Source organism: Lepidothrix coronata, unplaced genomic scaffold (assembly GCF_001604755.1).
Source record: "Lepidothrix coronata isolate B3197 unplaced genomic scaffold, Lepidothrix_coronata-1.0 Scaffold294, whole genome shotgun sequence".
NCBI lineage: Eukaryota > Metazoa > Chordata > Aves > Passeriformes > Pipridae > Lepidothrix > Lepidothrix coronata.
Window position 1 is genome coordinate 238,376 of NW_016690474.1, and position 24,314 is coordinate 262,689.

Consider the following 24,314-nt stretch of genomic DNA (forward strand, 5'->3'; position numbering starts at 1 on the left):
TAAGCATAAATAGATAGGGAACAAATGTATCCCATTTAGACTCTGAAATGAGTGTTAACTATGCTGTGTGTAGAACTGAAAATAATTTTCTTAGTTTTTTCACAGTAGTATCAGGACAACTCATTATAGCACTATTTTATCTTTTATTTTTTTTCTTTATTAGATGTTGAAACATTTGTTTCCCAAATGCTAAAAGGAGAAAATCTATCCAAGAAAGCAAAAGAAAAAAGGGAACAACTTCTTAAGAAGATAAAGGATGTTAAGGCAAGGTAAGTAGCTTCATGGTTTTAATATGTTATAAAGTCACTTAGTGATAACTTAAGTTTTTTTACAATCTTTTAATAAACATTAAAACTATTAACAATTAAAAAAATCTGTCTAAGTTCTGATTTTGTCAAATAATCTTTCTTGAAACTGTTACAATTTAGTAAGAAATGGGATCAGGATGATTGTCCCATTTGAATTGCTTAATATTCTGAACCCTGATTGCAAGCTCTTTGGGTAGAGCTTGCATTCACTTCAGCTTTGGTAAGATTAATTAAAATATGAGAAATATAATGCCTTGAAAATGTGAACGAGCTTCCGAACACCATACTCAGCTGTTGTAAAAGAGCATAATTCAATACTGACTTTGCTTTACTATACATTTTGTTGTTTAGCTCTGTAATAGAAAATTGAAACATAACTGAAAACTATTTATAGATCATAAGCTTGTTTCAGCAGTGTTAAAATAGTGAAGTATTATGACAGTCAAAGCAGAGGGCTGTGCGTGTCCTTGTTTGTTTTAATGTCAAGGAGGATTTGAGATTGTTTTATAGAGTTTTAATTTCAGTCAGCAATTCAGTAAAGATATTTAGCTATACTTTCATTTGCACTACAGAATTTTCTTTGAAAAATCTCTTTTCTTGCAACTCTAATCAACTAGGATATAGTTTAGTACTTGCTGTTCTTTTCACATTGTTTCCAAAGTGCTGTTTCCAAACTGTTTTTCTACTGGTCACTCCTGTGTGATATCCCCTAATCGTTCCTTTGATGACATTCTTCTGCCCCTGAGGCAACTTGTTTACAATTTCAAAGACGGCACAATCATCTGGTGAGGGCATCATTCTTTGCATGGCCCTGACTGTAGGGAAACATGAGATGTGTCCCAAATTCTTGTAGTTAAAATTCTGTGTGCCTTTCATTCAGGCTGTAAATGCTTAGGGAACTAGTTCTCTCCTCTCTGATAAGGAACTAGGATTTTGTTTATTTGCTTGTGCTTTCCTTTGTGGATTATTGAGTTAACTGGCCCTTTATAGAAGACCTGCAGCTACAGCACTACTGACTTTTTTCTTTGGTCTTAGGACTAAACTATGGTTTTTTGGATGATGAAATACCAAAGGGAGGGAACCTGCAGTTATGAACAAAGTTGACACTGAATCCTTTGCTATTCACTTTTGTGACCCTAATTTCTAATTCATTCCTCATCTCCTGTAATATTGTTCACTATTAACAGTGTTTTGCTTTTCATGCAGACTACAAAATCTATGCACATTCTAGTCATCTTTGATTTTCACATCCCACACGTTGGGCTGTGTCTATTACTGCCACTTGCTATGCTGTATTTCTTAGATCTGGCCTTTTATCTCTGTTGGCATTTCTCAGTTTCTTATCCCTAGACCCTTCATTTTTCTTCTGCTTGTTACTTGCAAGAATCTTCTTACTGACTAACCTGATACGTGCACTCCTCCTTATTGTCCATAAAGATGATCTTGGCAGCTGCATTTTATTTGTCAGTTAGTTCTGATGAAATCCTCCTCTTTTCACATAAACTCTAGTCCATGAATGCTTCTTGAATGCCATTTTACATAACTCTGTCCTGATTATTTATCCATATCATCAGATCATTTTTGTTTCTGAAATAAGTTTTAGCTCTGAAGAAGCAGTACATTTTCCTCCTGGGATGGTAGAATTTTTTTTAGGCATTAAATAAGTTATCTCTCCTTATTTGAAAAGGATTTTTTATTTAGGCTTTTAAATTTTTGGTTAATTATTAATACATTTTCATTTAGATTTCTGCAAATTTACTGCAGCTAAAACAACTATTTGTGATAATTTTTTTTTGTCTTTACCTGCTGACCTATATTTTAAAATATGCTCAGTGGCTTTTACTTGTGCATGAAAAGTTTTGAAACATGTTAACATTCAGAAGGCTTACTAAAATTAAAGATGCTTTTGTGTGTTTATACCTTAAGATGTCTGAGTAGATGTATGTTCCTTGAAAAGGCTGCTCTGTCTGAGTTTGGGTTTTTTTAAAGTCTTCTTTAAAGTGGCTGGGGATTCTTTCAGCTGCAAAGAGAAAAGAAAAACTGAGTGAATGCTTCAAGCCAAAGACTGCAGAATTTGAAAGGAAAACTTGCAGCGCTAAGTTTCAGCTATGAAACTTGTTGAAAACTAGTTGTTGTTCTGTGCCACGTCCTGGCACCGTGGGCTTGCAGGTGTGCATTGCTTTATGATGTTTCTTCTTCTTCTCCCTGCAGTTACTCTCGGGAGTTCCCGGAGGAAGGTGAGTCTCGTGCCCCTTTCCCTCTCCCTCTCCCCCCCGGCGCTTCCCGGTGCCTCTAGCCGCCCGAGGCCGAGGGCGCTGGCTCCCCCTGCTGCGGGAAGCGGGGAACGGCTGCCCGGGACTCCCGGAACTCTCGCTCGGAGCCTGGGTCCCCCTCCCGTCACTAAACGCATCGGGAGAGCGCTTGCTGACGGAAAGACTAGTTTAGAAATACAGTTCAGGATTTAATATATAATGGAGCTTGTTATGGAGATTATTTGTTATCAATTTAATATAAGCGGAGTTTTATTAGCAGTAGTGTAGCCTTGTGAAAGACCATGTGATGCAGGGTTTTTTTCTTTTTCCCCCGGAGGAAGTGTATGCAAAGTAGCCTGCTTAGGGGATAAAATTTTAACAGAGATGACTTATTTCAGCCTTTTTTCTTAACGTTGCAAAAGTCTTCAATTCCATAGTGATGTTTCTTTAACCTTTTAATAGGATCATCTAGTGGCAATATGATATTGGCTTTCGATCCACACTGAATGAATGTTTTCATAGTGCAGCGCGAGCTCAGACCTTTAGCTGGAGAGGAGATGATTTAGTGTGCAAGTAATGAAAACTGAAGTGTGGGTTATCTATTGTCTTCCAGTGGAGTTAAAACAAAGCTGCAGAGTTCAGTTTAGAGAAGGCTGAGGGTTTGTTGCTACAGTGTTCTGTTCTGTAACTAAACCTGGAAGGGCTCTTATTTCCATGATGCTAATTCTTGAGGTCATGACCTATAGCCTGTGGATGCTGGTATGAGGGTCACAGTGCGAGGTCAAAAAAGCCTATGCAAAGCTTCACTTTTTGCAGTGGTTGAAGAACTGTCTGTTTCTGGACAAGGATATTCAAATGTGTGGGCTACAGTGTGCCTCCTGATGAAGTACAAATATGTAAGTCGTAATAGGCAAGTAATGTTATAACAAGGCACAACAAACTCATACATTTCTTATGCCTGTTTAAATCAAGTTATGCAGCCATAACAGTTCAACTGAAAGGGAAAATCCAACTTGAAACTTCCCAAGATTGCCAAAGTTTTGTAAGTTCAAACTGTGTGATTGTTTAAAAATTGTGTTAAAATAATTTGCTATTTTTTTATATTGCACACGGCACCCTTACAGAGGATAAAATGTAGTTTCCCTCCTCTTCTCGTTGTCCAACAGAACTAAGTGTGGGAAAGTAAAGTGTTATTTTATTTAGGAAATTACTAACATGAAATTAGGTGGGATGGTTGTTTCACTACAAATGAATCTGACCTTGGGAGAGCATGTTTCTGAAGATTTGATATTTTTCTGAGGCTCTGACTCTCTAATGAGCATGAGAGTTGTCTACAAAGAGTAGAGTTTGCATTTAGTGGTTTGCTTTATTTGAAGGTCAAGAAGATTCTAGTCTATTTACTTCAGAATTTCAAAATCAAATTAAGATTTTCTTTTCTAATTCAACAAATTATTAATAAAAATGAGATTTCATTTTCTTTAGCAAAATGGGTGGTTTAATTTATATAGTCTGTAATTGTTACTGCATAACTTGCTCTGATTTATGTAAAATTTATATTCAGTCTTATTCTTTTTATTAGAGTACATGTGATTCTTAAGAAGGATATATTGCCTTTTTTTAAAATTCTTGTGATGTGTTTCTAGTTCAAATCACAGAACTGTGTACAGATGGTGAAGCTTGCCAATGCTGACACTTTAGTTTTCTTTTGGTATTTATCAATAAAATGAAAGTTATACCATTGTTTTCTGCAAGCAAGGATAAATTTCTCCAAATTCATGTGCATTTGCATACATGAATGTAAAAAAAATGTGAGAAATCGGAACCTGCATTTAGTTGCAAATATTTGAGGGAATGCAATCCAGTGGTATGAGTTGTTGGTATAATTTCCAGAGTTCAAGAAGTGTTGCTAAACTTTATTTGGTTGTGTCAGTCGTTAGGCCTGTACAAATTAGGCGTGACTTGTGTAGGTGTAGAACAAAGGACCCACATGGAGGTAGGCAGTCAGATTCTTGGTCAGCTCCTAGTGGAACAAAGCAGCGGCAGCAGCTGAGTGAGGTCAACTGTTGTGCCTGTTCATACCGCTGTGCACACCTTGACATTTGAAAAATGGAAAATTTGGAAAAGATTGAAAACTGAGAAGGCAGTGATGGTCAGTTCCAACTCCCTCCAGACAAAGAAGAAATATCCTGAAATATAAGGTGAAAAAAGAGAATATCTTTTAGGGGAAAAAGGAGGGGTGGAATCAGACGTCTGGAAACTGTGCTGAAACTAACTAGAAAGAATAAAAACTATTGGGTATATTTCATCTTCATATTTGCTGTTCTTGGTTTTGCAGTAGCAGTTACTCCATTTTTTAAATTCAAATAAAATAATCTTTGTTGAAGCTGAAAGTAAAGACGAAGAATGGTTCATACTATGTGCCGTATTACCATGGTATAGTAATTATCATGCTACATCAGTTGTTTTCAAGAATCTTCTGAGTTGTGACCTGTTATCCTTCCAGAGGCATCCAGAAGAAGTGGACTAATACTTTCAAAATTCATAGATTTCCTCTATGACATAATGAAACTTGACTCTAGCCTCTCAAACATGGCTCCTTCAGCTTGTGAGTTGTTCCACAGGTATGGGTTGTGGGCATACTTGTCACTCCACTCTCATCACTGAATGTTCTTGTAGTTCCACTGGCGTTGTATGTAGTTATTAGTAAGTTTGACCAGGCTCTTGTACGTGAACTCCTATTTTATGGGCTTTGGCCAATAGCATACAGAGTCCTGCCTTCCATAAGGATAAAGCAAGAAGGTTTAAAATAATAATAGTAATGGTAATAATAATAATAATAATAATAATAATAATAATAATAATAATAATAATAATAATAATAATAATAATATCAAAGAACATGTGTACAAGTCGAACCAAGCTCCTTAAAACCAAAATCATCCATGTGTGTATCTCTCAGAAAGTGCATACATACTTCTTTGCAACCAGATTGATGAATTTGAGGACTTTCTTTCATCCTCTTAAAAAGAAGCCTTCTGATGTTGTCAGGTCAGTAAATATGCTGGCAAAAGCAGCTTTGTGTCTACAGACTGAAAAAAACACAACTTTGTGGGAGAAGTGGGTACACATGAAAATGAAAGACACAAATTTCATTGTATAGGAAAATATTTAATTCTCTTGTGTGATGTGTTATCTGGTTTTACACAGTGACTTTTACAGTTAAGTATATTGTTGATTTATGGACAAAGAAAGTCCATGTTGTTCTTATGACAAAAAAGGTACAATTATATTAATATCCAAACCACTAATGTTTCCTCAAATTTTATTTTTATTTTTATTGAACATTATATCTATTTTGTTCTTAAATTGAGGAACTCTGTAGAAATGTCTTTTTTTCAGTTAATTTGAAATATTTGACTCTTTATCTAAGCAGTTTAGGCAAAACTAAACACTCAGTGACTCGTTCCAAATCTTAGAATTGGGAAGGAACTTGAAAACTAAGGTTATTTGCCTACAAATTAGATTAGTTTTTTTTATAAGACTAATATTCCACTAAGGATATAAAACTCTGGACTTTTTCAAAGATTCTGACTTAATACAGTTTTTGACATTTCTCTGTTTTGAGATTAATTGAATCAATACTGTGACTGCCAAAATGTTTAGTTAACAGAACCTTGTTTTCAATTTATGCTAAAAATAGTGCTAAAGTTGGCAGAAGCACTGTAAGCTCTAGAAACTGCATTTGTGTTTGAAATTCACTTGCCATCTGTTCTTTGCATTTATTTTAGTAAAATATATATTTTTAATCACTTCTTACAAAATATTTTGGCTCAGTGCTGAAAGTCAGACACCAGAAGTACTAGCCAAATAGAGTCATAATATGGGAATTTGCAGAAAAAGTTCCCCATAAAGGTCTCAGTGCACCTTATATCTGATCTATTTATGCAGAAAAGTATGATATGACATTTTCTAACTAGCACTTTTCACTCTGATAAAAACTGATGAAGATCCACTTTAGTTTTCATTTCACTGTAGTATAATAGCGGGTGAATCTACGTCTCTAGAGCATTGGTGTTATTCTCTATGTAATTATTGGGAGCACCTGTAGGAAACCTTTAAATGACTCCGATGCCTCTGGCTCTTGGCAGAGCAGAGAGTGTCTGAAGCCTGAGACATCTGCTTCCTGGAAATAGTCAAGCTGATAGAGTAGCACTATATGCAAAGGCTTTATATTTTATATTTTTTTTCTTTTCTGTTTTCCTTTTTTTTTTTCCCCTCTACACACTCTTTGTCAGGAAATGGCAGCAGGTAGGAGTCATTTGGACTTGAGAAAGGGAGTCAGTATCTTGTGGTCACCAGAGCCATATGTGGATGCAGATTCTATATTTTAACACACTTGAACTTTCAGCAGGAGCATAAATACATCGTTAGTATTTAACCATAAATGGGAAAGATATGACTTAGCTGTTATCCGGTTGTTCGGGGATCATCATAATATATTTCTGGAGAGACCATCAAATGCATTAAAAGTGTGCCAAATATCACTCTGTCCTGGAAGTCTGGAAGGTTTCACTGTAGGCGAGTCACTGTGTTGTCCCTTTCAGCTACACGCAGCTGTTATCTGTGAAGTGTCCATGCCAAGTGCAATTTCAAGCAACACAAGATACAGCCACCAGTGCAGCACAAAATGGTCTTGTCCTGATATACATCGTAATAATGATGCAAAAGGAAGGAAAAAGTTGGGTTGCTTTTCTTGCGTGAAGCATATTTGCTTGCAAACTTAATGCTGTTTCAGTATTGTTTTAAGAAATAGCTGTTAAAGAGTTTCTACTTGACCTTTACAAAACAAGCCATTAAAAACCATCATGTTAATAAGGGACTCTAGAAGGCTCTTCAGGAATGAATATGTTGGAGCAGATTGTGTGGCAAAGCATGGATTGAGAAAGTGGCTGTCAGAAGAGTCCAATCTTGCAAGGTGACTGCTGGATTGGGTCAGAGCATCTTCTTAAAAATATAAGCTGCCCCTATTAAGCCCATGCCAGCTTGAAAGCAGCTTTGTCTACTTGTTCTTTTGAAAAACTGTGTAGAGAGAACCTTGCTTGATCTGCTTGATGATCCAGTCCTTTGTTTGGTGGGTTCTTACCGCAGTGGAGATTGGAGAGAAGGAAGTGATTTCAACCTGCTGTGACTTGGGACCTTCTGAAATGGCAAGAAGCAGGGTGTTTTGACCTACATGTCTTTTTATTTTTGTGAGTTGTTTTATTTCTCTTATACTTGAGCAATTTTAATGCATCATTCTGTCTAGATGTTTTGGAAATAAATTGGAAGTGTTTAGTTATCTGAGGATGTGAGCTTGTAAGTCTCTTTCAGAGGTACTGGCTGAAACATCTTGCTTCTCTTTTTTAGGTTAAGTGGTGGAAGCAATATCTTTAATGCTTAGGAATTCATTATTATAATCTCACTGTTGCAGAAGAAAATGAATTTTGGGGGCAAAAAAATGTCTGGATTTCTTTTTTTAGCTGGATTCTTATAACGTAATATGGTCCTGTTCGTTATATTCAACTTATACCAGCTGAATTTGTTGGAAATTATCAGAATGGGGGGTAGGCACTGAACTACAGCTCTTGTTACAATGAGGAGAGTTTGTTCAATGCTCCATTCCTAATGTGGTACACTTACCCTTTGGTATGCATTATTTCCTAAATCAATAAATAAGCTGTAATGGAAAAGGTAGCATTTAATAAGGAACGACATTGTATGTTTTTTTTTTTTTTACAGACAGCATAATATATTGATTCTGCTATCAAATCTGTAAGAGATTAGTTTAAATTGCAGAAGCTGGGGAATAGGGTCAGTTCTTATACATATTTTTGCTATTGTTGTGACTGTTAAATATCTACCATTAATTAATCCTTTTTTCCCCCCAACTTCCATATAAATCATATGGTGTTCTGGGGAAACAAGAAACTATATTAATGAGCATCAACTCCGTAATTATTCTTGTGACTACATAACAGGGACACATTCATGTCATTCCTTTGTGCAATAACTTTTGCAAAGAAGTATTTTTAAACTGGTCATTAATTTTATGACCACAGAAATGAGATGCAAAATTTATGCTGTTGTCATTGGCAGAGGTTCAAGGCACTACTGACATTATATGTGATTGGAATGGAATGGCTGCCAACTAATGAGTCTATAGACGTTTGGTTTGAGCATGCTTTGCTTTTAGATCACTGATTAGGCAGCAATGCTTTCAATTATGCCTTCAAATTGTATTGGATACATTTACCTGATGCCCATTGTTGCTTTGTAGTTCAGTTTTCTATTACATAAGTGCAAGTTGAATGCTTTTCTTTAATTTATTGATGCTTTTTGGGTGTATTTTTAGGTACTTGGCACCTGAAGAGAGTAATGGTTTGTGCTGCTCAGCACTGACTCCTGTGATTGTTCAAGGAGTAACATACGGAGCTTCAAGTGCAATTCCGTCTGCTCTTACTCCATAGGTGGAGTATGAACTTCAATGCAACACGTTGATGGAAGAGGATGTAAAGTGAAGGAAGGGCAGAGGTTATTCTGAGTGGGAATGTAGAAGATGTATAGAATCAACAAGAAGCCTGTCTCTGAACTGTCAGAAGCAATATCTTTATATATTAGTAGCATACGCTCCTAAGATGTCTTTTAACCCTGATAGAATTGGAGGAAAATCTCCAAGGATGATACCAGAAAGTAGTCATTCTTTTATGTAAGCACATAAACACATTGTGAGATGTTGCCTGTTAAAGCTCCAGAGCACATTGAGTCAGCTTTCCTACGGAAATGTGTGCAGTTCTGTACAAATTAGATGATCTAAGGATTACATTTTTCAAGGTATAATACAAATTTACGAATACATTTATTTAAAATAAAAAATGGAAAATTTTTTTGTTTAATCTAGGCCTGCATGACTGCAGGTTGCTTATACCTCTGTTTAGTGTCTGTCACCTATTCTCCACATTTTTCACTTAAAGTGTGGGTACCTAAATTGTATGACATAGGATTTATTTATTTGCTCTGATTGTCATTTTCAGTGAGGGCCTTTTTTTCATGGAAGTCTTCAAGCCTTATTTAGGATTTAACACCTAGAGAATGCTTTGAAGTCTATAAAGCACTGAGTGTGTAATGTCTTCATAATACCTCAACATTTTTCAGTTGTTTTAAAAGCACTTTGAATTTGGATATTGTAGAGATAGAACAGATACTTGTTTTACTGTAAATCTACATTCGGTGTTGCCATGTTCTTTGATGTTACAAATACACTATATACCTGTGTCATGGCAACTGAGCCCCACATGGGGTAGAGAAGATAATCGGAAGGGTAAAAGTGAGAAGACTCATGGGTTGATATGAAGTTTAATAGGTAAAGCAAAAGCCACACATGCAAGCAAAGCATAACGAGGAATTCATTCATTATTTCCCATGGATAGGCAAGTTGTTCAGCCATCTCCAGGAGAGCAGGACTCCATCATGTGTGACAGTGACTTGGAGAAACAAACATCATCACTCCAAACATCCTACTCTTCCTTCCTTCTTCCCCCAGATTTATAGGCTGAGCATGACATCTTATGGTGTGGAATATCCCCTTAGTCAGTTGGGGTCAGCTGTCCCAACTGCGTCCCCTCCCAACTTGTGCACTCCCAGCTTTTTTGCTGGTGAGTTGGTGTGAGAAGAAGAAAAGGTCTTGACTCTGTAAGCACTGCTCAGCAGTAACTTAAACATGCCTGTATTATCAAGACTGTTTTCAGCACAAATCCAAAACATAGCCTGATACCAGCTACTATGAGAAAAATTAACTCTTTCCTAACCAAAACCAGCACAGTCTGGGATAGGTACAAGTAAATTGTGCCCTAAATATGTATGTATGTATGTATTAAAAAGGCCCTTGTTCCTAGATCTTAGCTTTTATATGGAAGTAAAGCACAAATGTTTACTGAATTTGAAATCCTAAGCATGCTTGGAAAATGGTAGTATAGTGACTTAATGAAAGAGCAAGGTAACAGTGCAGCTATGCAGACTTACATAAGAGATTATGTATTGCTGAGTGGGGCAAAATTCCCTGCAGAAGTTCTTTCTACATATAAACTCACCTATTTTTCATCCACAAGTGCTATTCATTCAAATATACTAAGGTTTATGATTCAACCCATGAATTTTGAGTGCTGGAGTGTGGTGTTTGTGGAAATGTTTTCCTCTAGAAATACAGCCTAATATTTTAAATTTATACTGTCACCTTCATGAAGGTTAAATGATAGTATGTTTATGCATAGCTGGTAAGAGGACATTTTTGATTGACAGCCAGTGCTTACATATACACATATATTCTATGCATTCTAGTACTGGTAAAAGTTTAGGACAGGAAAAGAGTGGAAAAACTTTTGCTATTGAATAGGTTGTAAATATAATGTCTACTCTTTTTATATGGAGTCTTTCATCTAATAAAGATATATATAGGCAGAGAGAGACAGGCAACTGGTCTCTGGCATCTAAGTGTGAAAGATGATCATGCTGGCTGTAAATAAGGCATAATATTTACTGTTCACGTGCTACCTACTCTATGTTTTTTTGTTTGGAGGAAGAGGTGAATCCTGGAGAGGGATAATTTACTTTTGATTGGTTTGACAGGTGTGATGAAATGCAAGTATTTTGATCAGATTAACACGATGACTGGCGTGCTACTGGGAGAGGACTGTGTCAGAAATAGATTGGAGTCAGGTTCAGATTCAGAGCAGTTGTTAAATGGCATGAGAGCTTGAAAAGAAGCTTTCCCAGGAAAAAGCACACTAAATTAATGAAGGAAAAGCCAATTTAGTATTTGACAACCTTTCGATGTAAAAGAATTCCAGCAAAGCAAGTATCAGATTTTGTTGTCTTATCTGCGTAGAAAACTTGCTGTTCTTTGCAAACAACCATGGTGCTTTCTGGACATGGACTGTGAATTTTCCATGAATTTCCATTATTGAATAGGAAGGGGTAAACTTGCAGCCATGGTGAGGCGATCCTACTGATGAGCACAATTCCTGTGTCTGTGGAGAAGAATATTTTCACTGTGCAGGGGGTTTATTTTAGATTCTGAGAAACTAGTTACCCTATACCGTGCTCCAAAAAGGAACATATGAATAGGAAAGGGTATCTGCAGATCTCTGAAAAGCTTTCTGTGTATGTATATACAAAAAAGCAGTGCTTGAACAATTTACTGTTACATGGTTTTTAAGAAATTTGAGGGTCATTTGATCTATCGGTGCATCAACTTTATGATTCTCATCTGGTGATTTTTGTCGTGTTTAGTTTTTCTCCTTCACCAAGACTTGATTTTATTTTTTTTTTTAGGAGCGATGTAGTTTATGTTCTTTTCCCAACTCTTTTTGGCCTACATGTATTAAACATATCTGAGAAAATATACTAAGTTTCGGGAGGGAGAACTTAAATTTTGTCTGATTAGATGAAAACCTTGACTAATATTGATTTCAGTTTATCTTTCCCAGACCTTCACACTTACGCATGACACTGATCAGAGTGCATTAGGGCAGCTGATAATGTAGATTTTGTATCTATTGTAGTGGGGCTCTCAGTTGTAAGAAATTAATTAACAGAATGCTGCATTAAGCCACAAGTTCTGTCAGAAGGCGATTCCACTTCTGGTTTCATGGGAAGAATGCACATACAAATTTGCAAAGCAGAGCCTAATTATGGTGGAAAAAAAGTGAAAGTGGGCAGAGGTTGACAAACTGCTGCCAACAATAGTTTGGCATTTCCCGAGAGGGGAGTTGCTGAAGCTCCATCCTGCACTCGGACAGGCAGAACTTTGGAGCCTGGCACTCTCCTTTTCTCCTTCTGCCAGTGTTTTCCCTTGCCCACCTCTTTGCTGTGGTGCGTGTTTCTTCAACCCCTGTGTGAGAAGCTGCCAGCTGTGCGGTGCTGGGAGCAGCTTCATTATATGACAGCATTTAGGGAAACCGCTCCAGCAACGTGTACGCATAAAGGTAGCCCTGGAACAGCAGCGCTCACAGCTGTGCTGGAGCATACGAGTGTCCATGAGAAATGGGAATTTTTCTATTTCAGATAGGAATTGATATCCTCCTTACTATCAAAAATACTTTTATCCTATCTGCGTTTGCATGATACACTATTTAACCAGCAGTATATTTTTGACTTTTACAGAACTGGAAGATGAGGACAAGTCTGAGAACTCTCTTTCTTCTCCTCTTGATAGTAGCGCAATAGCATCTGACCGATATGATAAAGAGGATGAAGCACCTTCTGATGGTATGTGACATTCTTTACCTTAGAATGTACTAGATTTGCCAGTTTGCTATGAACTCATGTAATCGGATCCTCATGATGTGAATGTTAGTGTTGGAAAACAGATAAACAGATAAGCATCACAGCTGGACAGTTTTCTTACCTTTACAAGAACCTTTAAAGGAACTGAAGAGCTCTCTCTAGTGGTCCTAGAGCATAGTGAAGCTGTCTCAAATTTACATGGTGTTTTCAAACTCATGTTTTTTGATAACAAAGCATCTTCTGTAGATGCATATGTTTTTGAAGATAGATCAGTGGCTAAAACAGTGTGAATATTTGTAGTAACAAATTGTTTGTTAATTCAACATTATCAAATTCTTGCTTAATTTTATTGTGCTACTTAATGGCTTACTGTATTATTTATCTAATAAATAATGAAACAGTTTATGTGATTGATATTTTTCTGCAAACTCCGTGCAGAATAGGTTCATAAAATATTAAATTAATTATTCCTACAATGTTTCCTTCCATTAAGACAGTTTTTGTTATATAAATTTTAAATTTGAGTTTGCATTTAAAAAAAAACTCTAGGCTCCGTAGCTGTTTTCCATGTTGCTTTATTTTGTATGCATTAAGTTTAATGCTAAATGCGGCTGTTCTGAAGACATGAACAATTGAATATTTCAACAGTTAACAAGCTTGCTTTAGCATAGTGTCCATATTTTTGAGATTTGTTTATTGTATATGTAATATAAGTACCTTCAATGGGTAATATATGGCAATAAATTAAGTATATGTACAAATAAATTAACGATGTATATTAATTTGTGGCACTAGAAGTTAGATAGACTTACTAGTGAATGATGTTTGCTGACATGATATGATGATCAAACTGTGCAGCTCCATCTCGAAGTACAATTGCTGAATGAAAATATGCTTCCTGCAACATAGCACTCCACATTTTATGTTATCCAGATTATTCCCTTTGGAAACATAAATTGCTTTTATGAGGTATAAAATTATGTCTATTGCAGAACAGGGATAAGTCAAGTACATGCATAAGTGATAAACCTTCTAACCACTGATTCAGAATAACGCAATTTTTTTATGTCCAGAAGTCTGTAAAATGTGTAACAATAATAATCACACCTTTTTTTTTTTTTATATATTGAGCTTATTGCATGTTGGCAATGTGACCTTCTATTAAAAAAATTAAACCAGGCATTTTTGCTCTCTGGTTGAAATGTAATTATCACTCAAATTGCATATGGCTTTTAGAAAACCCAAGGTAATTTTCAAAACTACAGATGAATGCAACTTTCCTTGTATTTATTTTTGCTTACAAACATAATCTTAACATTATTTCTAATTGTAACTTAATAACATGGTACTGATTGCATAAAGGGTATGTGATAAAATTATATGACTATTTAATAGGAGATATGATTATAGAATTGTTTCAAAACAGTTAATCAAGAAAAAAAGTGATAATGTTCATCAACCTAAATAATGAATGGCTGAAGAATGCTGATGCAAGAGTATGTGAAATACCATATGAGTTTGTACAGATAAGTGATTAATTTTAGCCAATTTTGAAGCTATGAGAGTAGATATAATAGCTGCTCAACAATATCTTTGCTAACTTGTACCGGTTTAGGTAGAAATATAGTGGGTGCAATTCTGTTGTATTTGAGGTGATATTACTAGTCTTTCTGTATTTCATGATAAATCCTCTTTAATTATCCTAGTGAGAGTGCAGCACTAGGAAAATTTGAGAGAAGGTGGTAAATTTTGATCTGTAAATACTTTCATTTATTGGAGTAGTGTTCCTGTTTTTCTCTTTGAATGTCCAATGTGTCATTCTAAAACCATTTTGATTTTAACATATATAATCCATCATTCAAGTCTAGCCACCTAGACTATATATGAAAATGTATGTTGGGAGAATCTTATAAGAGGTGGATTGATCCTCAGAGGTGCCTTTGGTTCAGTCCTTATAGGCATGAATGGGTTTGTTAAAGCTTAATACTGTATTTTTGTTTTCTAGCAGTTCAATATTTAAATTCTACTCAAGAAGCTGAGTTTATAATGTAGATGTTTGATCTTACATGATTACTGGTTCAGTTCAGCAGGGCTCTGTGCAGGTCTAAAACCTGATTTGTGTAGGATCAATGCTCTCAGCGTTAACAGAGGGCCCTATTTGTAGGTAACCAAATTGAGTTGATTTTTATTTATGTTCGAGTTCCATTCATATTTTTATGTAAAACCTTCTGTATATATTTTCTGCTAAAAAACCCAAAACAAAATGGGCATTTCTCTTTATATACTTGAGTTAGACTTTAAGGTTTGTGTGACTTGTGAAAGTATCAGTATTTGACTTTGCAGCATTACTGTCAAAACATAATTTGTGAAGGCACCTGCTTGGTAACAGATAAAGAATTAGAGTATTATGTGTATGCTACAGTCATTGTAAAATCGTGGAGTTTTTGTGTGACCTTTCTCTAATGGTGTATTAATTACAAGAGAGATAATCCATTTAACAATAAGTATGGGATAACTAAATTAGCACAGGTCACCTAAAGGCCTTTTGTCAAATCCGATTGTTATGTTGTCCTTTTGACTTTTACCTTATGGTAGGCACTAACAAAGTATCTAAACTTTGATGGATTATAAACTCTAAACATGATATGTATTTTTCATAATGCTAATGTAATTTTCTAGGTACTGAAAAGGTCAAACCCCCACGTCTCTGTGTGCATTCTAAGTCTGTCTTTCCTTTTAATATTTCTTTTTCTCTGTTCCTCTGGTTCAAAAGTTCACTCAGTTCCCAAATGGCCACCTAATTTTCCAGTTATTCCCTCAAGCCATATGTGTTTTGGTTTCTTTATGGTTTATTAGGTACTGTAGGAAAGTAGCATAAGTTATATCATCTAATGAAATTCAAGCACACTTCAGTGATGCTTTGACTTGATTGCTGGCAGCAATTAAATCACAACGAAGGAGAATGATGCATAGGCTTACATATCCAGACACCCTACAGAAACTGGAAGAGGGATAAAACACAACAAAACCCTCAAATAAAATAACAAAACCCAAAAACAAGACAGACCAAACAAAACAGCACTGCCAGGCACTCTGGTCTTAACTTGATTTTTTTTTTTTTTATTGGCTAACAGCCTGATTGATAGCAAAATCATAACTCGCTGTATGCTAACAGGCAGAGTTCACTTGTAGGTTATTGTGAGCTGATAAAGGGTTAGATGGAGTTTTGATTTTCGCATTGGTCCTTGGTGCACCAGATTAATGGAATTTCAATGAGAGACTGGAGTAGTCACAGCTTTGTCAGAAAAACAGATGGAGATTCTATAGCCATGTCTGCTCATTAATACCAGTTGCCTGAAAGGTGTACTACTTCTCTATACAAAAGACTCAACATAATTGATTTTTGAGCGGGGTATTTTTTCACTTATTGATGACTAGGTTTCTTGCAACTTAAATGACAGGTTTTTGTATAGTACATTGTATAACAGTGTTATGTCTAGTAATTTCTTACTGCCATCTGTATTTTGAAGAATATGTGTAGTGGGAAATACATATGTCTTGATTAGTTAAAAAACAAAGTATACCAAAATACTTAAAAATTGAAATACTATGACTTTCTTTCAAGTTGGTAACAAACTTATTTTTGGTTGAGATGATAATGAGGGAAAAGTTACTATTTTTCATTTACTTTTCATGTTTCTTAAGATGGTATTAAATACAGGTTCAATGGCAGGCTGAAACTTTCCTATTTAACAATGTAATCTTCTATAATATAAAAGTATTTTTTAACAGTAAATTTTTTTGGTTTACGGTATGGTAACTTGATTCCATGGGTATGAAATGCCATTAGTATTTAAGGAACAAACTTTCTGACTTTTTAAATACTGAGAGAGAACCTCTGAAGAAGACACATCTGTTTAGCTCTACAGAGAGAATGTCATTGGATAATAACTGGATCTAAAAATGCAGTGAGTGCTGTGATAAAATAATTTAGATCATCACCATTTCTATGGAAGGTCAGAAATGTTGCCTTGGGTATGTAAGGATGAAAGAAGTACTAAAAATGTGTCTGGGGACTTGTATGCTCTTCAAACTATCATATTAGGCTATACCTTATGAATAAAATATGGTTTTTAGTAGAAAATTCTCAATCAGTGTGAGAATCTCATATTAAATCTCCCCATAGTTGAAATGGAGGGAGGTAGGGCTAAAGAAAGCTAAACAGGGCGTTTGGAGAACTTTGAGGAAACAGAATAAACTAAAGGGTTATGCTTTAACTGTTTGTCATCCAAGGGCAGTCTTGAAAATGAGCAAAATTTATTGCTCCCTGCAACATGCGTTTCTTGCTACAATTTTTGGATGAAGCAACAGGCCTCAGCACTTTGTTTTCATGCAGCTCCTTTGGAAAAGTTCTGTGCAAGTCTTTGCAGGCTTTAGTCAACTATTTTACATGATCTATAGTATTTACTTTGTGTGAATGTCACATTTTGCATTTTGATTGATCAAGTGAGAATGAAAAATTTTTTGACTGAGTTTTGCATGCTGCTTCTTTTGACATTTTAAGTCTCAAATGCAAATACTAATTAAGCTTTTTTTTCCCCTCCTTATTTTTCCTATTTGTTAGGCACAGAGGTTTGAATATTGTCACTGAAGAAGGGGAGGTAGAGTTCAGTGGAAGACTTTATGGCCACTTTCTTCAACTACATTCCTCCTGAGTTTATATTTGAGGCACTATATTAAAGCAAAAACTGTGTTCCATCACAGCCAGTTAAACAGTGCTAGCAAGTAAGCAACGTAGTAAAGGTTGGAGAATGGAAAATGCAACTAGGATTTTCTGTTCTTTCTCTTTTTGTCCTTCTTATGCCTCCAGTCTTGTACTGGTTTACCACTATTTTATTAACATAATCATATACATGTTTGCTTGTCTTGGGGATGACAGCATTGAAGTTTACCTGAGTTATTCTAGATTAGTTATTTGCTTCGCATTGTTGGAGAGAGAGTTACAAACCTAAGTGCATGACAGCCATTCAAAGGAGTGGGAAACTTCTTTATTTGTGTTGTTTTTCCCATAGATAGATCTCATTGAAGGCAGTAAACCAGGTATTTTATTATTTCTTATAGCTCTTTAAATATTCAAGTTTGAATAAAAAAAAGTCATATTGAGGGGAAGTAAGATCTAGGTTTGCTTGGACACTTGATCTTTGGTAAGAAAAGATGACTTCTACTTTCTACTCTTACTAGGAACTGGCAGAGGGCAGTAGCCCATCATATGGAAAATGTGTAAAGATGGGACTTTGGCATGCTAACTTTTTTCTGAGGGGATGCTAGTTTTTTTCAGAATTGTGAGTGGGAAATACTGTAATTTATTATTTTGGTATAGGTAGGTAATTCTAGGTTTTCATCAGTGGTTTAGTAGACTCTTTTACTGTGTCTGAACAAATTTTGTATGGCAGAGGAAATACTGTGTCTTGCAATGTATTATGATTCTGCATTTCTGGCCGAAAAGGTAATATGATAATCAGAAATGTTGCTTTCAGAATTCTAAAAAATTGTAATTAGCAACTCAGTCTTAAGCAGGAAGACTGAAGTCTAGAATTCCCAATGTGGTATGCTGAGTCTGTCAGAGGAAGGATGTATCACTAGGAAATTAGGCTGACACACTTACGAACAGTTTACATGTCATCCAGAATACAATCTTTTACAAACTGGCAGAACACAATGAAAAGTATAACATATTGAAGAGGAACTTAAAATATGAAGCATTTTTTTGAAACTCAGTTTATGAGGATATTGGTGCATGTTGGACCACATATGCATAAATTCCCAGAAAAAAATCTGTTTAAGAGATGAGAAGAGGGTGCTGACTCCTTGTTGGAAAGGAGAGGTCTTAAGAGTAAAACCAGTGTATTCATCCTTAGTCTACCTGAGATTTTTCTTGGCAGGCACCTCCCTCATCTTTCTCTGCTGGTGCAATTTGAGTCTCCCTTGGACAGCTTGCCCCAGTGCACTCTGTTTGCTGTAAGAGGATACATATCCTAAGCTCTTTGTCAGTCTTTTGACTTTTGACTCTCTTTTGTCTGTAAAAAACATGACAATGGTATATTTTTTTTTCCCTCTGTCATGGATATATTTGAAGACTGAATAGAATCTCTATAACTTTCCACATGCAGCTCCTGTTGAAACCTTATGAAAAGAACAAACAACTGAACTGCTTGCTTGCTTGCTGATTTGTTTGTAGTAACTATAGAAATGCATTTAGCAGCAGTGACTTACTTGGAAAAGCAAAAATTTAAAAAAAAAAAAAGAGCGTGTGAAATATGCAAAGCTAATCTAATTAATTTTGATTTAAACCATTTGTACAGAACATAAGGGAATAATTTCTAATAGGAAGCAGAAGTTTTAAGTGAAATTTTGTCCCTATTAAAGTCAACAGTAAAGTTAAAAATGGCATCATGTAGGTTAACAGTGTGTACAAATTGATGATACTAAAAATGTTTGAACTTCTAATTATCATAATGAAAAACTTCCTATTAAACAATAAACCCCTGTGTTCTTTTAGCATTTACCTTTCTCCCATGGGAGAGATGACATGGTTTGTTGCTCATTTTATTTCATCTATGTTGCTTCAGTGACTGAGCAGTAACAAAACAGCCATGTATGCTCCACCACTAAGTAGGACAATACCCACAATAAAAAACTAATAATGACTTGCTTAACTCATTTCTTTTTCATATTAGATCATAATTTTATTCGAGGTATGTAACAACATTATCATAAAAAAAAAGCCCAGAAAGCTGAAGTGAATACATTTTTCTGTTTACATTATCTTGCTTGTTGGCCTAATGTCCTTCCAGATCGGTTCTTATACATCACAAATAGCTGACATAAAAAGAAAGAGGAAAGGTTTTCCTTCAGCCTCTTGGGTATGTGATAAGCTTTTCAAGTGTGTTTTGCAGGCTGTTAATTATGGATTTAGGACCTTATTAATGCTTTACCTTGGCTGAGTGATTTTTCTACCTTCTGATTTCCTGAAATTCTGCTTTCTTGCTGCAAGCAGTAATGGCAAGTCAGCTTCCATTCTGCTCCTTACTCCCTTCCTCACGGAACCAGACAGATGCATCAGTTGTAGATGACAGCACTCATTCTTGCTACTCCAGTGGCACCTTGAGGTGGGTAGGTACCCTTCTGGTACCAGAGGGGAGCAAGTCCAGCAGATTGATGCTGCTTGGCATTCAAGGCATGGAGACATCTTTTCCTTCCTGGTATCTACCAAGTATGGCAGGAAAGTGGTTCTGCCTTCAACATATACTATGCAGTAGCCCCAAACATCCTGGGGAGAACAAACTCTACATAACCATAGTGTTTTCTTGGTTTTAGACTAGATCAGAAATATGTAAAACAATGCTTGTGTGGTACTTCATGTTTTGTCTCAAGGATGAGGCTTTCAAGGTCCTACTAGGGGAAAAAACAAGAAGTGTAGACTTGCAATGCAAGTACAAACCAAGTTTGCCATGTGTATCCATCCTAACGAACAGAAAAAGATTTTCCCCATATTCCCGGTTTTGTGTTTTAACTGATTAGTAGTTTCTGTAAAGGTGCAAAGCGAATCTGTAGAGTTTAAGCAAGAACGAAACCGGCCTGTTTTCTCTCAGGCATCATGCAATCCAGGCATTAATTTAGTGGATTTGGGTTTGTTTCCTTTTTAAATAAAAGCAAAGTTGCAGTGGACTAATATTTGTCGATTTTCAGATTAAATTTGAGTGGAAAAGTAAAAACTGTGTCATGAAAAGTTTTATTGAAGTGTTTTGCAAGGAAAAAACATTGTAGATAAAATCTTTATGGTATCGTCTGTATGGGCAAGTTCATTATTGCCCTTTTCAAGGAGATGTTGCAGATAATTGTTCACTGCTTAAAAATTTTCAGCTGGAACCGTACTTCTTTGGGCATCTATCACTAGGCAGTATTAGTTTGATTGGTAGTTTTCTCAGTAATTCTTCATAGATGTTTACTTGGTTTGCTTACAATAGTAGGACTTAAGAGTAGAGTAGCAGACTAAAACTGGTGAATGCCATATTTTTTCCAGACTAAGATTACTAGTACAGTTTCTTAACTAATATTAGGCAGAGCCTGTTCACCACTATCACTATAATGACAGGTATTATCCCATGAGAATCTTAGTTTTGTCTTTACTGCTGATAGTCGAAAATAGTTTTGAGCCCCTTTGGGCAAGGAATTATGGATGAACCTGTACTACAAAATGGAGGAAGACCTTTTCTGGTATAAACAAGATTTTCCTGTCCTTCCTAGTATTTTGTCTGTCTACCTGAACACATGTTGCTTAATGGAAAGTGCATCACAGCCTGATAATAACTTCTCAGAGATATCCTATTCTTCATATGAAACATCTTTTTCCTTGTTCCTCAACAGTCAGATTTTATATTTCTGTGTATCATAGAATCATATAATTGAGTTGGAAGCAACTTTAAAGATCATCTAGTTTCAACCCCCCTGCCGTGGGCAGGGACACCTTCCACTGGACTGGGTTCTCAAAGCCTCATCCAACCTGGCCTTGAAGGCTCCAGGGCTGCAGCTTCCACAGCTTGGACATGGGTTATGTATAAATACTCACAATACATATTCAAAGATGCAGTTAGTTTATTATGTGCTTCACATATCTGCACTGCTTTGCACTGAGGAGGTAAGGGGAAAGGATTAGCGTTGAGATAATGTGAATGGGGGCAGAAGGATGTTTGGATGGTGTACGTGGCTGTGCTATAAGATGGAAATGGAATGGAGATGAGAAGTGAAGGTGGTCCAAGTCTTTTTGGTAGGTAATAGATGAGTTGTTCTTTTCCAAGTATGGGTACAGGAAATGGGCCTTATTACAGTTGCCTGGAAAATAAGTTAATGGAAGTGTTGTCATTGACTTGCAATGAAAAAAAAATTAACCATGCCTGTTTTCACATGGAGAGTCTAACATATTCTTATAATTCTGTCAATTTTGTGTTTAGTAATTTGAATAGTGTGAATATAAGGTGGTGGGGAAAAGCTTGTCTTTTAGTTTTTCTAGAACTGCTTTCCTTATATGATAGTAGGAGTGGACTGATTTTTCTCTGTCTAACATCTTCAGAGGCTAGCTTTAATGCTGTATTTTAACAGAAAAATAATTGGTGTGACTACCACGAATTTGTTTGATCAAAGCTTTTTGGAATAGTTTAGCAAAATGGCTGTTCAGTATTTGTGTGTGAAAAATAACTGCCTGCTAAGAGTTGAAAATACACAAAAGAATGTAGTCATAACAGAGAGAAGTGGAGAGATATTTTTTCCTCTGCAATCTGTAGAGCTAACACTTGGAATTGCAGGTCAAAAATAAACCCAGCAAAATAAAAACTTTGTTTTTACTTGTAAACCACAATATATCTGCAAATTTAATTTGGAAATATGGACTACGTGATGCAGTTGATGGAGGTAAAGTACATATTGTTTTTTTTAATGTACCTTTTTTACTGTCTCAGATCACTGGAATCTTCCAGGGCTCTCATTCATTTGTGTGATATTTAGAATGTGGTTTAGAAATAATGTGAAAATGCCATAGTGAGCTGGTGATAATTGATTTGCTCCATCACACAGAAATACCTCTTGTTTTCCTCTTCCTCCTCCCTTGGGCAATAATCATGGGATCAAGCTGCCAGTCTGTAGATATAATTTTTCCAGCAGTGCCATCTGGCTCCTTGGCACTGGAAGTTGCATTGGCTTCTTTGCTGTTTCCACTGATTTTTGTCAAATGTTAGTCCGTTGATGAGATGTCTTTTGCTAGTGGGTGCTGATTTCTTCCCTCCCCCTGAGTGAATGTTGTTTTTTTATTGGTATTGTAAAGGACTGCTTACTTTTAATTTTTTATTATTAATGGCATTTAGGACTTAATATCGCATTTCTTTGAGGAAAAATTAGGATTTATGTATAAATTGGTTTCCTTTACCCACGGTGAAAATAGTTTTGCAGGACTTTTGTGTGTTTTGAATAGTCCTAGCTTCATGTTCTCTCAGAGATTTTTATAGATATTTTTATTTTGGAAACTCACTTTTAAAAGAAATTATGAATAACCAATAAGAATTTGTAGGGTCTGTGTAACAGAGGTACCAAGCTATATGATTTGGAATAACCAGCCAAGCAAGCTATCCTTTCTATCAGAGAACTGCAGTTTTATTTTTGCTGCCACCTTTTCTTAAAAAAAATTAAAAAATCTAGAAATGGTGGTTCAGTAGGACAAACACATCTACGTTGCTTTATTCTATTCAGGCCTTAAATGCATTTCACTGCCGTACAAGATGTAAGGACAGTATTGATAAAGATTTAGAAAAGAATACTCTGTAAATAGGATTTTAATAGGGATGGGAGGTGGGAGGAAAATCCTGTTGATCTAAATTATTTTTGTAATTGTTATTATTCTTACTAGTTTCTTGATTTTGTTTTTAATTTTTATTTCCTCTACTGGTCAGAGCCAATGATTTAGAGGAGAAAAAAGCTTGAGGAGCTGAGGATCCCATCCAAATATGAAGAACAGAGTTTCAGATAACACATTTGTATTCTGCTTTGAAAAAAACCAACTTTGAATATTTTATGTGAATTAAAAAAAAAAATCCAAAGCCCTTTCTGTTATTATGTAAGTGAACCCCTATTAATCAGGACAAGGCTAACTAATTTAAATCCTTTATATATTTTTCAATTTATATTTTAACCTCCATTTTTAAGTGCTGTGTCTCAGATGAGTGACTTATACTCATCCCTGAGTGTAAATCTAAATTTTCTTTTGTGTTGAAAGTATAACTTAAAGTTATTCAAGGTAACCTTGTGAACTCTCAAACACAAACAAATGTGTTTAGTTGGCCTATCGGAATATTTTTATATTATTATCCCTAAAAGTAGAAAATAATGAGCACTATTTCTTTATCATAGTCTTATTACTACCCTAGTGTAATGCTTTTGTTAATAAAATGCTATTAGACTAGTATGTAAATCAATATTCATGTGTTTTCCCAGCATTGCAGAAATTGTCCAGTACCGGAAATTATAGAACTAAAAATCTTACATGGGGCAAGGAGGGCCTTGAACGAGAATTTTGTAGCAGTTGTTTTGAATTAAATTTCAAGGATCTCTTGGTGTTTCTTTCTAGTAGTTTTTTAAAGAAAACAACTACAACAGACAGGGTGTCTGAATGTGGGTCTCCTTATCAGTAACTTGACTCTGACACAAAGTATTTTTAACCTGTGAGTTCAGTTGAAAGAATCTGTAGAAAGGGCTATAATATCAAAGTATGGCAAGCATAACTAAATATGCATGATCTATTGTTAATAGTAAAAATATAAGTCTTTAGGCTCACAGAATATATTCTCTCATGAAAGATTTTAAGGGTGTAAGTATATCATGATTTTCT

General features: G+C 35.6%; 1 protein-coding gene across 3 annotated transcripts in view; it reads left to right on the plus strand.

The window, feature by feature from the left end:
* The window catches only part of SKAP2 (src kinase associated phosphoprotein 2), a 118,107-nt gene that overhangs the window by 10,234 nt on the left and 83,559 nt on the right, over positions 1-24,314 (plus strand). For all 3 annotated transcript variants that reach the window (XM_017837193.1, XM_017837194.1, XM_017837195.1), the window contains exons 2-4: positions 164-269; positions 2,520-2,545; positions 12,758-12,862. In XM_017837193.1, coding sequence (XP_017692682.1) covers positions 164-269; positions 2,520-2,545; positions 12,758-12,862 — 237 coding nt within the window. The remainder of the gene's footprint in view (positions 1-163; positions 270-2,519; positions 2,546-12,757; positions 12,863-24,314) is intronic.